At 44.1% G+C, this 16,412-nt stretch overlaps 1 protein-coding gene across 1 annotated transcript in view; it reads right to left on the bottom strand.

Annotated features, from left to right (window-relative positions):
• Positions 1-16,412, bottom strand: part of efnb1 (ephrin-B1) — a 57,659-nt gene that overhangs the window by 28,539 nt on the left and 12,708 nt on the right. Inside the window, exon 2 of the mRNA XM_079352404.1 lies at positions 3,971-4,248. Coding sequence (XP_079208530.1) covers positions 3,971-4,248 — 278 coding nt within the window. The remainder of the gene's footprint in view (positions 1-3,970; positions 4,249-16,412) is intronic.

Raw genomic sequence — 16,412 nt, 5'->3', positions numbered from 1 at the left:
TCTTAAGAAAACACACATATATTAAAAGCCCATACAGAAAACCAAGCATGGTCATTATTTTAATGATAGATGAAGTGTGTCATGGTGTATGCGCAAGCTGCAGTGAAATAAATAACACAAGCTCTTCCTGCAGCAAAGGACAACAACATTAACATAATACCAAGACAAATAGTACTGTCGATTACTGCTGACGCGAAAACGTTACTGCATATGAGCCTAATGATGATCCACAATCAGGCTGAGTCCAGAATCCAGACTCCCCTGTGACGGATTTATAACTGGCTCTGGTTGTGAGTGCACAGTCTGAAACAGTATGGAGCTCATTTTAAGTATTTTTTTTTAATGCTTGCATGATAGCATAAGAGAGCGTCGTTTAAAAGCTAATTCAAACTGAGGCAAAGTAGATGTTTTCTCCTTGATGCTGGTTCTCACTTTAGTCAGGCATGCCCACGCACATGACACTAATAGAGTTAGTTCAAATATTTATGATGTAATCAGGAGACAATATGTGAAGAGGCACCGCAAACAGGCGGCGAGGGAAAAAGTTGGAGCAGACGCCCAAACTGCCCAAGGTGTTTTCTAAAGACACGTGGGTGTAATAAGGCACACGGAAATATGTCTTAAAGTCCACTTGATGTGTAGTTACAGGAATACCCCCCCTCACTAAAACTGTCGCTTGATAACACCACAGGCTCCATGGCTCCCTGCATTCAGGCTTTGAGGGTGAGCTCACAAATATCGATTGAACTGCTGCAGATCAAAAGAAACACATGTGAGATTTAATTAAGCATGGATTCTTTTTGCTTCAGTGGGGGACAATATAAAGAAGAGCTATTTTTAATCTAAGAATAAATCATAGCTTGGGTTTCTTTTCTTCATATAAGGGAGATTTTATTGTTTATCTTTTAAAGTATTTTAAAACTTTTCAATCTTAAATAAGTGGTTCAAATAAGCACCATATATATAGATATTCATTAAAAATGATGTGATCATAAATGTAAAAATAATGATGGATTTTTAGGAGGGTTCATTATTTCCAACTTCTCTGTATCATGCTGTCCCTGGAAAACCTCAGCTAATTCATGCGGGATGATTGGTGCAGAATTGATTCCTTATTTCCCACAATGCCTCTGGGGACCTCCTGCCAGAAGTTCTCTGGAACAATGAGCTTGTTGCATGTTAAGCGGAGACATTGTCTCCTGTAATGTCACAGTCATCTCTGATCATTCAACTATTTCAATGAGGAATCAATCAGAGAATTGGCAGCGCAACACACTGACAGCATCGTCAGGCAAGAACAACCACAACACATGTAACGACTTAAAAAAAACAAGTAGCTCCAGGAAATGTAGGAAAAGACTAGCTAAAGGAAAAAAACAGATAAGTAACATCCCAGAAAATAATAACAATAATGTTAATAATAATTATACTTGAGATTATGTGCTTCTGCTCCTACTGAGCTGCCAAGATGGGGAAACAGCGTCTAGACTTCCTCATACATCATCCCATCAGATTAAGTTGCTTTGGCTTTGCCAACATGTGACTTGATTCATTAGGAATGCTTTATCGCATAACTTTCTTGCGGTCAAACAAAACATGAGACTATTTCATCTACTCCTCGCGTAGTGGTCCTTTTGAGCGCCTTAACCTTTGGGGACAAGTTACAAATCATTTTACAACTCGTGCAATCAATTCTGAAAAAAAACAAAAAAAAACAGCTGACAGCTGGATTAAATTATCAATTTTTCTAGCTGTTTAAAAGTCTGCTTTTTATAGTGTATTTAAGGAACACAAACATTATACACAGAATTGACTGATAACAAACTACAGCTGGTGTCACTGATAAGCATAGTAAAGAAGCATGTAACATAGTGGATGTGCTTTATGAGTTTTTAGGGACAACAATGAAGGTTTGTGTCAAGGGGTATACGATATATTGTGCTTTGACTTTTCTGTAAAATGTGTATTGCGAGGATCAATGTATTGCTGTCTTAAATCCTTTCATGGGATTTGTTGACAATAAAATATAAAATGTCAACAGCCCTACCCTTTACAGTAATATAAAGAAGCTTGCAGAGGATTTAATTGAACTGTCCACATGTAACTAATGATGCCTCCAGGCAACATCAAATGAATGTATGGAGACCAAATCTTTTATAAATACACTATTATGTATGCAGCATTACACAGCAGTGTCTGCTTATAGGTTTTATACTTTACTTCAACGTGTCAGAAATGTTACATAATATAAGGAGCTCTGTTCTAGAATTAACAAGAATTCCATTCCACAGTTTATTCATCTTCATCCAGATGTCACTCCGTCCAGTTCTACCTGAAGGACTGACTACTTTTGAGTTTACTCTTCAAAGGTACACTTTTTGTTGTTTTGATGTGTCTGTGTTGTGATATGAAGAAAAAAAAATACAATGACCGGCCTTGGAGACGTTTCAGGACTCGACGCACAAATAAAGGTTGGTCAGAGGCTTTCACATTTTCAATTCAAGTCTGGAGCTTTATGCACTTTAGAGATTCACAATAAGGTATCTGAGAAAACATGCAGGAGCATGACTGAAGGGAAGCGTCAGATTTAGAGACTTTAGCTCAGTGAAAATAATAACACCATAAAGAGGAAACATGTATTTACAAGTAAATATGCTGCAAGTACAACAGAAGAGTGGTCAGCATTATGGGTCTGTAGCATTATAAGTTCTCATCAGGTAGGCTACCACACTTTTAGATTTTTCTTCATTCTTGGTCCTAAAAAAAAAGTATTTATGGTACTAATTACAGAAGGAGTGGAAATTAGGCCCATAAGTAAAGCAACTGTGCAAGTCCCTTACCACTGGGAAATAAGAGTCGCGTACACAGAGTATTCACTGCAGCCTCCTGAGAGCACCTTGAATTGTGCATGGCAAAAGCTGAAGCTAACTTTCTGAACTCAAGGTTGAATTCACAAAGGATGTTACGCTTATGATGTTCCAGCACAAACAGGCCCATAAAGTTTTGCAGCTCAGCGCAATTTACTCTTGTTATGCATCTGACTGTAGAATGGAGCCATCAGCACCTCTGCTCTCACGCCGACAGAGTTTCTTTACGCGTATACAGACGATGAGTTGAGAGGGGAGAGGGGCTGCTCTTGTTCCGCTTTCTTGTGAATCCCAGAATGGACAGTAAGGATACTATGTTCACCTTCTATAACACACACATCTTCCTGGAGTAAGGAATCAACAGCAGCTGTCCCGCTGAGTGTGTCCACACGACGTCAGAATATTAAAGACAAAGTGTGTTTATAGTTACATAAATGTTTCAATAAGGCGTCATTATTGTAAAGACCTCTACCTGACACCTTTATAAACAAATCACAGTAGTTACATCCAAGTATCAATTTTCAGCACTTCAGCAGTGCATGGCTGTGAGCCCTGGTGTTTGTTTTCTAATTGGATGTTTTTGATCAATAAAGCCAAAGGTGACATTGTATCCTCAAATTCAGACAAGAAAACAGCCATGGAGCACAAAAAAGCCATGCTCTGCAGTTAAGTCTGGGAAACGTAGTACCCTTTGCAGCTGCTTTTAAAACGAGATGTTTTCCTTTAACGCCTTTGAACAGGTTCAGTGACCACAAAGACTTCACAGCTTTATGTCCAGCTGACCTGCTTTCGCTTTTGTATCGCACAAATTTATTAAGTTAAGAAGCACTTGACTTGACTAATATGAATTAAAGTTTGGGTTTGTATCTTGACCCACAAGTCCACTGTGCCGTACACAAATCGCGCCACCTCCAGCTGTTTTCGATGGAGCCACTGCAGCAGACATTAATATACAGTGTTTAGTAGGAAACTCCCAAGTGTGACTGTGTGTAACTGAGTGTGAAACAGACATTATTACCCAGATTGTTCAGCCAGGCTTCTCTGGTAAATGAAGGTTAGAAAGCTAAATATGAACAATAAATCATCTTTTGTGTCAGACTTACAGGTGATGTAGTAGTTGACGTTCCTCTTGAACTCCAGGCCCATGTAGTTTGGACTGAACTCCTGGAATTTGATGGTGAACTTGATGTCCTTCTCTGGCTTGTTGCAGTTGACCAGGACATTAGGATCCAGGACTGTACTGCAGCTCTCGGCCTGCTCCCTTTTCACCAGATACAGTTTGAAGAACTCATAGTCTCTGCCCTGGTCTGCTTTGGGGCAGATGATGTCCAGTTTGTCCCCGATGTCTGGGTAGATTACTAGGCCCTTTCCAGCCAGAAACCTGAGGGGGAGAGGGGGGAAAAGGACACCATGTTACGATCACATAAGAAGGGAAGTCTTGAAAAGCACCTACATAATTCAACAACAGTTTATACAGCCGTAATACTTTGAGCTGTAAGAGTTATGGGTTTAGATTTGTCTGGCATGGGCTTTAGGCAAAGTGGAGTTAATTTGGCCCCACTAAAAACACTGCATGTAGCAACTTGACAGCATTCAGCAACTGTCTACAGACCGTTTCACACAAATCCTTGAAAGTTTCTTTTGATTCTTGGATCTGAATCAAAGCATACCACAAGAGTGCAAGGAGGGAAACAAAATGGCCAAACACAAAATGGCTGCCACAGAAACGACTACAAATGGGATTACATCCAAAGTATGCCACAGATTATTTTTTCATATTTTTTGGAGTTCCAAATAAGTCTGGTTTCTCCACATAATACCTTTGCTCCTACTTCAGAGGGCTACATTTTGGGAAGAAAATATTTCTCAGGGGTCAGACGCGAGGTTAAGGCTTCCGGGTTCATCTTCCCCTCTGCCATGATCATCGAGTGGAGGATTAAGATAATCCATCTGGCCTTACTGTACCTCTCCACCTCGCTCTCTGCTGCCAACTCAATCAGATCAGCGCTTGTTCTCTTTTATTCACAAAAGGTGGGGAACAGGAGGAGACCCACTGTGTGTGTGTAAGTGTGTGTGAAAACAGGGGGCGGGGGTATCTGAGTACTTGCAGTGTGTTTGGGCAGTGGTGTGTATGTTTATGCCCATCTGTGTGTATGTGTGCGAGTCGGTCAGCAAAATGGGCTGAGGTTGCGGTCTGATGGGGGGGCAGACGGGCTGAATCATTGTTCTGGACTTGTTTGAGGCTTAAAATGTCAACATGGTTCAGCTCTGCTGTCCCAGTTAGCCAAGCATTAACCCAGACAGCCGGACTGACCACGGGTGTGTTGATGTACTTGTGTGTGTGTGTTTGTGTGCGCATGTGTGTGTATGTGTGTGTGTTGTGGTCGCAGACAGCGAGCACAGCAGCGGGGCTATCTGCTAGATCTGCCCATGCCAGCGGATTTAAGCAGGATTTAGCAGCGCGCAATGCATGTGTTGTTCTTTCTGATCCCTTGCGTTTTAACAAGACATCAGGGGCCGGGCCCCTCTCTGTCTATCCCTTCTTTTTCTTTCAGAGAGCAATCTCACCTTATCTACAGCCCCTCATTTCATCATCACACACATCATTTCACCACTAAATAACTGACTCTCCAGACATGCCGGGGAAGGGAGGACTGTGAGGCCTCCTGTAAGAGACTGATAGAGGAGTGTGTGTGTGTGTGTGTGTGTGTGTGTGTGTGTGTGTGGGGGGGGGGGGGGGGGGGGGGGGGGGGGGGGAGGGGGATTACAATCGCCATCCTTCCTCATCTAATGTTAAACACTGGCTAACGGCCAGCCATTGTAAGAAACGATCATTTAAAAAGTCCCATTTTCTGAATAAATACCCCCCATGAAAATGAACATGATTGGATTAACGTTCAAGGCCATTCTTCTTGGACAGGGACATTACCAACTAAATTACTTCATTCACAAAAGAGATAAATGCAACATGAAATTTGCAAAACGGTCAAAATCCCATCCGTCAGGGACCCCATTTTTCGCCCAAATATGATGTCATGATAGCAAGCGTGGATAGGGTCTCTAATACCAGGCTTGGGAGCGGGTGAGACGTTATTTCCACGCTATTGTCTGATGATCATGGGGTGATGAGGGGGCCAGGGGTGAGAGGAGGGGTTGCGCTAATTCAAGGGCTGATAAGAGAGAGAACGCCGGGTATCCTTTGTCCGGGCCACCCTAACAATTTGCTGCCTTTCAGGAGCAACACTCTGCATATGCCTGTGTGTGTGTGTGTGTGTGTGTGTGTGTGTGTGTGTGTGTGTGTGTGTGTGTGTGTGTGTGTGTGTGTGTGTGCGTGTTTGTGTATATCCATAGGCCTACATATGTTTTCATGCATGCGTTTGTGTGCGTGCCTGTGTGTATTTGTGCACCGTGCCAGGGTGCACGTGCATGTGTCTATGAAGACACAGACACAATCAGTCTCTAATTGGATCTACAAGATGCATCAGTGAGGCATAAACAAGTTTCCATAGCAACATTAGGCTTTGTTGCTGACCACCCCCTCTCCTCCCCATTTTCTCTCTATTCCTCTCTCAATCCCCCCCAATCTCAGCCCCCTCTATTTCAACTCTCCAATCTCATTCCCTCTAGCTTTATCCTTCCCTCTCATTCACCTCCTCAACATCTCCCTCATTCTGTCGTCTCTCACCCGCCTCTCCATCCTCCCCCTCACCTCCCCCCCCCCCCCCCACCTCTACACATGAAAAACACCTACAGAAAAACAAGCATCAAACATGAGAAGAGGGAAGAAAGACCAGGCAACAATCACAATGAGATGTTGTTTTGCTTCACTCTACAAGTTGGGGCTTTTCTTTTTATGTGTGAGTGTTGGCAACTTTTTCTCTCAAATGTTAGAAATTGCTTTAAAACCCATTGCTCAAATAAAACATTGAGCCTTACACCCCCATTTCTTGTTTTACAATCCATTTATTCATTATCAAAGAAAGCCATAACAATTTAGATGAATAATTAAGATTTCCAAAATCATAATATCCTAATATCCCTGAAGGATTTAATCACAAGCCGGCCCCTGTCATTGATTCAATTTTCTGAGCAGGCCTCCTACTTGGCGGTTAGATAGCTATCCTAAGTGAATTCTCTGCTTCTGTTTCCCAGCCTTTGTTAACTGTCTGCTATAATGAGGCTCTGGCTGCTGTGGAGGTCTGGAAGCGCCATCGCAGATGGGAAAGAAGCAACATAAAAGAAATAGGGCAGCAATTAGTGTTTAGCCCAGTTTAAAAGCCCTCCACTTGGCAAGCTGCAACCCAGCTCCAGTCCAGGATGTGAAACTAAACTGGTGGGTTGGGACTTTGTCTCCCGTTTGTCTCTCTGTTGGCTTAATCAGCGCCACTCCGGTGTTACACACAGCCACGCAATGGAGAGGAGGAGACGAGTGACTGAAGATTATTGTACTTTTGAGAAGGTCGAAAGGGAAAAAGCGGGGAAAAGGGAGGTTGAATTGCGTCTTTCATTCATGTTGTCTGGAGACCTGTTGATGAAAGAAGTTTGAGTGCACAGAGGAAGAGCCGTTCAGATACAAACGATGTTTCTGGGAAATGACCCTGAACGGAGAGCGCCTTTATTCCCCTCATGTCAAACGAGGTGGATCTGCCTGGACCAAACAAAATAAAGAGAATCATTTTCAAAACAACCAAATGAGGTTGGTTTTGTTTCATCTGGATGGCTCCTCAGCGTGCTCAATCCTGTAAAGAGCTTATACAAACAGGACTCTGCTACAGCACAGCAGAGAGAGAACAGAAAACAACCAAGCGGAGGAAAAAGAGAGGAGAACCCCCCCTTCTCTTTTTACATTCCACTGGTGAATATGAGCACATGATCTCACATATGCTACCGCCCCCCACCGCCGCCGCCGCCACCACCTCCCCATACACATACACGGATGTGAGAGCACACAAAAGCACTGTGGGGTGCATCCTGGACCTTCCCAGCACAACTTCCCAGCCACCCCTATTCAGACGCCCTGCCCTCACCAACTTTCATATAAAACGCCGCCTACACTCAGGCCCACTCAAAGCCCCTTACAGAGCCTCAAACCGGCCCTTCCCCCAGTGCTCTCCACCCCCGTCCAGTCAACTCAGGCCTCTGCCCCTTGCCTAGCACTGGCAGGCTGCCTCGGCCGCTGAATGAATGGACCCGAGACACAGGAACTGTGAAAGAAAGAGGCAGAAACAGCTCATATCCTCACAATTGTGTCAAATTGATTTGTTCCTCCTGAGCAACAGCATGAAATGCCATCATAAAAATTGAAATCAATTATCCTGGACTACATATCGAGATCCTCATCCATACAAGAGGAACTTGCAAGCACACAGGATGCAGGTATACCTCTTTACATTTCTAGATTTCAGCAGCCCAGCTCTTAATCTTTCTCTATGGTCTTTAAAACACATAAGTGCATCAACAGGTACGCTATTCCCCGAGCTCTCAACACATAATTATCACAACAGGAAAAGTGTTCCCTCACCAATTATCATTTCTCTATTACATTATGCACAAAATCACTGAGGCCACTTCCCCCCCCCAACCCCCAACCCCCTATTATTACAGAAGACACTTTCCATACAGCACCCATATTTTAAGCACTTTCCATCAGTATTCCATATGATAGATTTTATGGCTCCTTTGGAAGTATGACAGTAATTCAACCACATGACAGGTTAACAGTTGAGTCTGTAAAGAGCACAAAGCCGTTTTATGCAAAGAGCATTGTCGTTGAGCCGTTGGGTAATATATATAATGGTGGGGATTTGCCACCAATTCACTAGCCTTAGGCCGTCTGTGTTGTGTGTAATCACAGGGTACAAATACATCCTGTTCTCGTTCAAGTCAATCAATATTAAATAATTGTCTGCAAGCAGGGACTGTTTCAGTCTTAAACCGCTTTCAGATCCATCAAGATAGCGCCGCACGCTGGCTGGGCCTCACAATGGAAACATTCAAGCAGCAGCTTCTGAAATGGTTTCCCTCTTGATGTGTGGTTAAGATCCTCCGAGAGATGTTGACACAGTGTGATCATTTCATTGTAGGGAGAAAAGCATGTATCATCAAACTGTCAGTGTGTTTGCATGGCTCCAGAGACATTCGCCACATTTATAGTAAAGCTGTAAGGTCCTGTGAGGTGTCGACTGTATGACTAACAGATCTGAAACCAGTTTGACCAGTCTTCTTGTTGGATTTTAAAAGGCACTGCGGGAAGGAGAGCCGGTCATAGTTCTGCTCTCGTAGCCCGGGGCTCGACCCTTGTGCTTGTATACATAGCTGGCTTCTGTCAGGCTGTCGCAGGGGAAGATGTTCTTAGGAAGGCCTGACTGTAAACACACACACATAAACACACGCCCCGCAGTGTACACAAACCGATTTCCTCACATGTCAAACACGGTAAACAAGTCGCCTCAATGCTGGTGCAGGCCCCACACACACACATAGCCACACAAACACACAAGGAACCTGAAATTAAGCAAAACAAGGCCCATCTGGCTCCAGAATTGTTTAGCAAAGCAGGAAGGATTTGACCCCTATTATAGAAAAGCAGGACAAGCTCGCCAACGTGTAGTTGTATTGGATAAACTATAAACTCAATCCAAGTTGCATTTAAACTCCAGACTTGGCAACGGTGACTTGCTGGAAAGCAGAAAGCTCGGTATTTTCCCTCCATGCTGTCCCTATTAGGGGCGCATAAATGAAGATGTCAGAGGAAAAAAGACAGACAGAATATCCTGAATTCCACCCCGCAGAGAACAGCTTTTGTACGTGTGAACACAGACACCCTCTCTCTCTCACAGACACAGACAAACACTCTCTAGCTTCAGTTAGCTCAGTCAACATGCTGGCATGCAGAGCAAATCACATTCAGCGTGACTCATAACAGTTGCACACAGGCGAGTTATATCACACACACACACACACACACACACACACACACGAGTGAGGCAGACACACACCTCTCATACTCAGTTCACCAAACAAGCTCTGTATGCTCGCCCTCAATCACTGTCACATGAGGGACTTGCATCACACCGTCAGTGTCAGTAATAAGCTAACAAGATGACGCCCAGATGGCCCCGCCACGAGGAGGACAGAAGTGGACGTCGTTGCTAGAGGAACAGGCTGAAGAGGACTGTTGAGCGAAAGGAGTGTCAGAAGTCATTAGGGAGGAGAAAGAGCATAATCTGTTTCTTCTTATGGCCGCTGTGGTTTCTGTCCATGCTGAGCCCATCCCTCTCTAAGAGCAGGGGAGTTAAACGAGCATGGGTGTATGCGGTTGTGATTGAACGTCATCCACGGTATCACTGACAGCGAGAGAAGGCCCAGACTGTTGCTCTCTGAATCTCCACTTATTCATCCAGGAGCCCAGGGACTGAGCTCTTCCAGCTGGAGGGATGGGGGGGGGGGGGGGGGGGTATTTGCCTCCACAAGACAAGAGACTTTGGGTCACTTTAAGTCTGAGTTTAGCCCTCATTCTGGGGTTGTTCTGCGACACAAATACACATAAAGCCTCTTTCCTCCTTTGCTAGTTCCTTCACTGGCCACCACACAACATACACATGCACATACGTACACAAACACACACACACACACAGACACAGCCAGCTGCCTCCCATCACTGAGGAGCAGCCACAGATGGGCTCTGCATGCTCCGTAAAGATCTCTCCACAGGTCCAGTCTACAGTCGCTGCCAAACCCGCCTGGCCCGAACCCACTGTATGTGTGAGCGTGTTTGTGTGACTCTGTGTGCAGATATACGTGTGGTCATATGTGCTGGAGTGGGTGAGAGTGTGTGTGCGTGTGTGATAGCGTGCCAGATACCCAAAACATGCCAGAGTTTGTATGAGTGCGCGTATGGTTGGGGGGCTGGACAGCAGTTCAGAGAGGAATCCCCCAGGACGAGGAGCTGCAGTGCACAGAGTCAAGAGCTGGACCAGGATGCAAGGTTGTAATCAGCACAGAGCAGAGCTGGAGACGAGAGCAGGCGAACCACCCAGATGAACAATAGCATCTCTCAAACTCACCCAATTGTGTTTTACTCCCACTTGGGGGAGAGAAGGAGCAACTAAAGAGAAACAGAATCCGAACCATAATCAAACCCACACAGCTTGACCGGCTTGTGAGCTGGTGGACATTTTCTACTCTGTTTCTCTCCCCTCATCATCGATAAGTCCTCAGAAAACTACCCTTTAATGTTGCTACTTAATCAGCAATTACATATGCGGATACAAACGCAAACAAAAACAAAGCTAAACCAGTTATTTAATTTCAGTTTGGCTCCTATTCAGCCAGTCATGGTTAAATTCATTTTTTATTAATTGCCCTCTTCTCTCAGCATGGTTAAAAATTACTCGAGGGATTGAGGCTTCAGACTTAATAATGGAGCAATGTGAAAAGCTCACTGAGGATGAGAGTCAGGCTATGGTTTGAAGCTAAAGTTAGCTAATTTTTCAAACTAGTGCTGAGAATGATTTGGCTCTTTGACAGACACCAGGGGGGAGAAGGTTTAATTCCATGCTCAGCTGTATTTTGGCACCAACACATCGAGGAATAAAATGTGAAGTGATCAAACACAAGACATCTCCCAAACAAACCTGGCGTCCATTACTAATGTGGGTGTCCCACACACATTTTGGGATCTATTGCCTTTCTTGCCCAAAGAGGGACAAGAAAAGTGGATACTGATCTCATATCTGTGCAAAATAAATGAACTTGGACCAGAAGCTTGTTAGCTTAGCATAAAAACTAGAAAAATAATAAAGGGGAACAGCTTGCCTGGCTCTGCAAGAATGTAATAAAGTCTGACCAGCACCACCTGTAGCACTGTTAAGGGCCCGTTTTACACTTAGGTTTTTTGCCAAATGAAACAAATGGGATAGTATGTTAATTAGTAAGCCTCAAAGATGCAGGGAGAAAGGGGATAGAGCCAGACTCGCCGTTTCTGCTGTTGAAAGATATTCAGACAGGGATGGCTGGCATGAATGGGCTAGCAGGGCTAAGCCCTCCCTTTCTTCTTGTACAATAAAGATGTGAAAATACTCTTCAAATTAATCCAACAGATTGTTTTAAATGTTGTTGGATCTGAACGTTGTAGCAGAGCCTAACAGTTACAAGAAAAACTGAAGTTATCTCTCCATGGGCTCTTTTTTTTTTTTTTTTTTCACAGCCCAGGCACTGAAGCCTCCTCTTCCATTCTTTTCTGTCAATGGGTTACAGGTGTTGTGGCTCAACCCCTTTGATGCACTACTCATTTGGACTGAATTCATTCAGCCAACACGACAACCATTTTTGACTGTTGACTCAACTATAGCGTTCCTGGACGTAGAGATCATATGAAACTAACGTAGCATTTCTTAACCATCTATTTTACTTAAAAATGTTGGTAAAATAGATTAGTTAGTAGATTAGATTGTTTCTGAAGTAAAAACCCTACGACTGAGAGCCTTTCTAGTGGCTGTTTCTGCTAGTTTTCTAGTGTTAAAGTAGCTGTAGCTTGAGAGACTTAAAATGTAGGGAAATCTATCATTTCACAGTGGGTAAGACAGCAAAAAAAGGGTATTTCTCAAAATACTGAACTATTTCCTTTGCAGTAATAACATGATACTTGATCCTTGAATTAGTTTTACTAAAGGCAGACGTGGGGTGGACTACTTTTTCAGATACAGATTAAACTGCTTGCAGTCTGAATTTTATAGCAACACTTTATGCTTAAGGGGGAACTGAATCGATAGTTTATGTGTCTGTATGGTGTTAAAAGGTGTTAATACAACACAGCTACGGAGAGTCTGGAACACTGGAGCTAAACCAAAGCCTTCCTGAGAGAACAAAGGGAAGACATGGTACACAGCAAGCAAATCAATCAATCTCTGCCAGAACACGTCTGGCTTTGACAGCATGGTTCTGAACCCCGAAGTAAAAGATAGCATGCAGCAAAGTTCAAAATACTTCCATTGTTCATCTGTCAGTGAGGAAGACAATTGCACGAGAGAGGGAGGGAAAATACTAACACAATATTTATCTTGTGTCCCCTTCCCTCCTGACTCACTCTTTTTTTTTTAATGTATTCCTGCTATTGTGAGGAGTGCTGGGAGATGGATGGGTAGGGGAGTCCGGTAGGTGATATGTGTCTGCTACAAGCACAGTGCAGTCACTCACACATTTCCCCTGTCTGCAATCTCGAGCAAATGCAATAATTCAGTCACCAACAAACAGCGATGGGTTCTCGTTTTTCATGTGGCATTTCAATTGTGGTGGTTGGTGGTTTTTCTTCTGCATTGTTCTCGAAACTGCTTCCCTGGGAAACTGGGAAAGTCAAACAGCTGACGAGATGTCACCTCATGAACTCTCTCCTAGGTTTCACACACTCACAAACAGCCACGTTGGCGATCTGACACACACTCTCCTTCTGAAGCATTCTCTTTTTTTCTCCTTAGACACACACTCACACACATCCACACACACACACACACACACAATTGGAAGGATCTCTCATCAACTGCTTGTCAAGCTCAACGGCACATAGGGCTGTCGAAACAGGCCGCGAGCTGCAACTTTGCACTGACTGTTGCCTTCCAACGCTGGTGACTCTTGATCAAATCATGTTGGACTTGTGGGTCTTCTGATGGCTTTTGCCAAGTCACGGTACATCACGGTAATCTAAGGGATTTCCGTGCGGACACATTCCTCTTAACTTAGTTTTTCATTTGCCCTTCAGCGTCCCAAGGTTTAGAGAGTGTGTGTGGTGCAATAAAACTCAGCTTTAACAGTCATTTCCCTGTGGCAATACTTGTTCTCTGTGCATGCCCGTACCTGGGCCCCACACATGCCTGTTGTGACTGGTCATGCGGTGCTATATGGGGAGCATGTATGAACTGAGGAATTATCCTGTGTTCCAACAGGGACATATGCATGCATGAGTGCACATACACACATTCCTGCATGTGCATGTATATTACATACACGTACATTCTGTAAAAGCCAACAGTAGCGAAACAAGAGAAGATAGGCCTCTCTGTGTGCAACTGACAGAGTGAATTACACGCTGAGCTAAAACACTAGCTTCCTGTCTCACACAACTGTGCTGGATGGCTTTCAGATGGATTTTTGCTGAATCTTGAACAAACAGTGAGTCAATAATGGGGTAATGGCAAATCGTTGAGGAGGAACATTTTAGGAGTGATTTGCAGAGAAGATGTGTGTTTAGGGCACTTTGCACCCCGGTCTGTCACACAGCCATAACAAGGGTGTTCTGCCAATGGGTTCCATTTGCAGGGCTTGACACCAGAGATGCATTCAGGCACCTGAATATTCCTGAGCCTTTACTATGTGACTCGATATATACCTCATCACAGACAGGCCTCGGAGAAGGAAAATTCCACTGATGGAAAGCTGATAGTTCTGTCGCTAACGATTCTAGCAAGCAATGAAATCAATGACAAATTTGTGTTATGAGCAAACGTACAAGACATTTTAATCCTTCACCACTTTGCGCCTGATATTTATGACTGTCGCCAGCGCTTTCATTATCATAAAGCGTGTTTAATATTTCTCAGCTGTGTGAGAGGACTGCCACACTACAGATGATTGAGTGCACGAGATTTAGTGGCTCTTTCTGTCTCCCATTCTCTTCCTCCAGCTGTGTCCACGTACTTCAGGACCTAAACACACGATAGAGTTGACTGGGAGAAGACGGCAACAGAGAGAAAGGGGGGGACGGGGGGGCCGGGGGGGGACCATGCATGCGCTCAGGACACGGTGCCAACCAGAGAGGCCCACCGTGCCTCAGTCCCATCTCTCCAGCTGAGGGCTTTGATTCGCCTGATTGTTTCCAATATTGAGACACACAATAAACACAACACTTGGCCGCCATTTGCAATTCTAATCAGACGCTCTCAACTGGCCCGGACAACCCAGCTACAGCCCTCTGGGATATCACTCATCAGACTGCAAAATAATGACACAATCATCGCCATGGCTACGCTCCTACTGCATCCCACGAGCAGCAGTGCAGAGGATATTAATACACAGGAGTGCTTGAAGGACTAAATGAATTAGCTAGGAGATTAGCTGGATACCAGGTTAATGAACGTGCCAAGGAGCCAACTTCTGTTGTCTCGCATTTTGGAAGTATTCCTACCCCCCCCCCCCCCCCCCGCCCCTAAAATCACCAGCGGCAAGTAGTCGAGCTCGCAGGTCCACACCTGCTTCGGCCGGGCATGTTACAACAGGATTTCAATAAACCATCTTCTTTCAACATGATTTTCTGCCTATGTAAACTTGCGTTGATTGTGCCGAGATAAGATAGCAAGTTGCAAACTTCAGCACTATCCGATTTAGACATGCTGTAACGTGACAATAAACTAGGATGCAGGCTCTGATATGATCCTTATCCAACATAAGTCTGTTTATGCTCAACTGTATGAAATCATTTGTTTACCGGATGTTGAGAATGGTAAATGAATCTAGTAAATAAAGATGAGCTTTAAGATAAACATGGTTTATCTTTAACAAAAATGCCCCTTAATCAAACATCTGTGGTATCTAAAAACCCATCTGTTGGCTTTTTCCGCTGCTGTTTTCAATGACTTGACAACATGATGGTAATGGATGCTTCCAGATAAATGAGAGCAAAGTGACATGCAATCACCCACGTTTTAGAAGCCTTGATGTATTTGCTTGAACAGTCATCCGGAAGATGAGGAACTCAAATTTATTTCACAAAATAACAGGCACATCTTATGAAACTGGCTATTTGACTTGCAAATCATTCAGATGATTCATAATAGCGACCGTGCTCGCCTGCCCTCGTTTTCAATTGAGCACGAGAGCAAGCCTACACGGCCAAGTCTGTGTGTGTGTGTGTGTGTGTCTGTGTCTGTGTGTATGCAGGTTTTTATGTGTTGATGCTTGCAGAGGCTTGTGACTGACAGCCTGTCAGTGAAAGAGATGTCATTATCAGGCTGATGTCTGTTTGAGTTGTGGCTGGGTGCAGGGTCGTATCGCTGGTGTGGAGCTGACACTCTGCGGACAGGAAACATTACTTTCAGATTTCTCTCTTGAGGGGAAACACTCTTGTCACAGTCTGCAATGCCACTGTTCGACCTCAATTAGAGGTTACACACCAAGAGACGTGACAAATGTGCGTTAGAAAGGAGCACATGAAAGATACCGACCTGAAATCTTTTTTTTTTAAAGCAGTCGTCTCTTTTTTTGAAATCATAGGGGATTTCTTTTCTTTGTTCCCAAGGCCTTATAGGGAGGATTTCTGCTTAAACTCTCCCCTCCCCGCCCTTAGCCTTTGACTTTTTCTGTGTAACAACAATACACAGGTTTTAGTTCAGTGTCCTGTGGTCGATCTGTTAGGGCGCTGATAAGAGAAGCTGATGGATAGGTTTAATCAGCCAAGCCCAGGGATCAAGACCAAAGAACAGATCAATCAAATGCTGTGTGGTTTATAAAAGAAACAGCTTTTATCAGTGTCACAAGGGTCTCTGCTTTTGCCTC

Source organism: Symphodus melops (genome assembly GCF_947650265.1).
Source record: "Symphodus melops genome assembly, chromosome: 9".
Lineage (NCBI taxonomy): Eukaryota > Metazoa > Chordata > Actinopteri > Labriformes > Labridae > Symphodus > Symphodus melops.
This window is presented reverse-complemented; position numbering and strand designations above follow the sequence as displayed.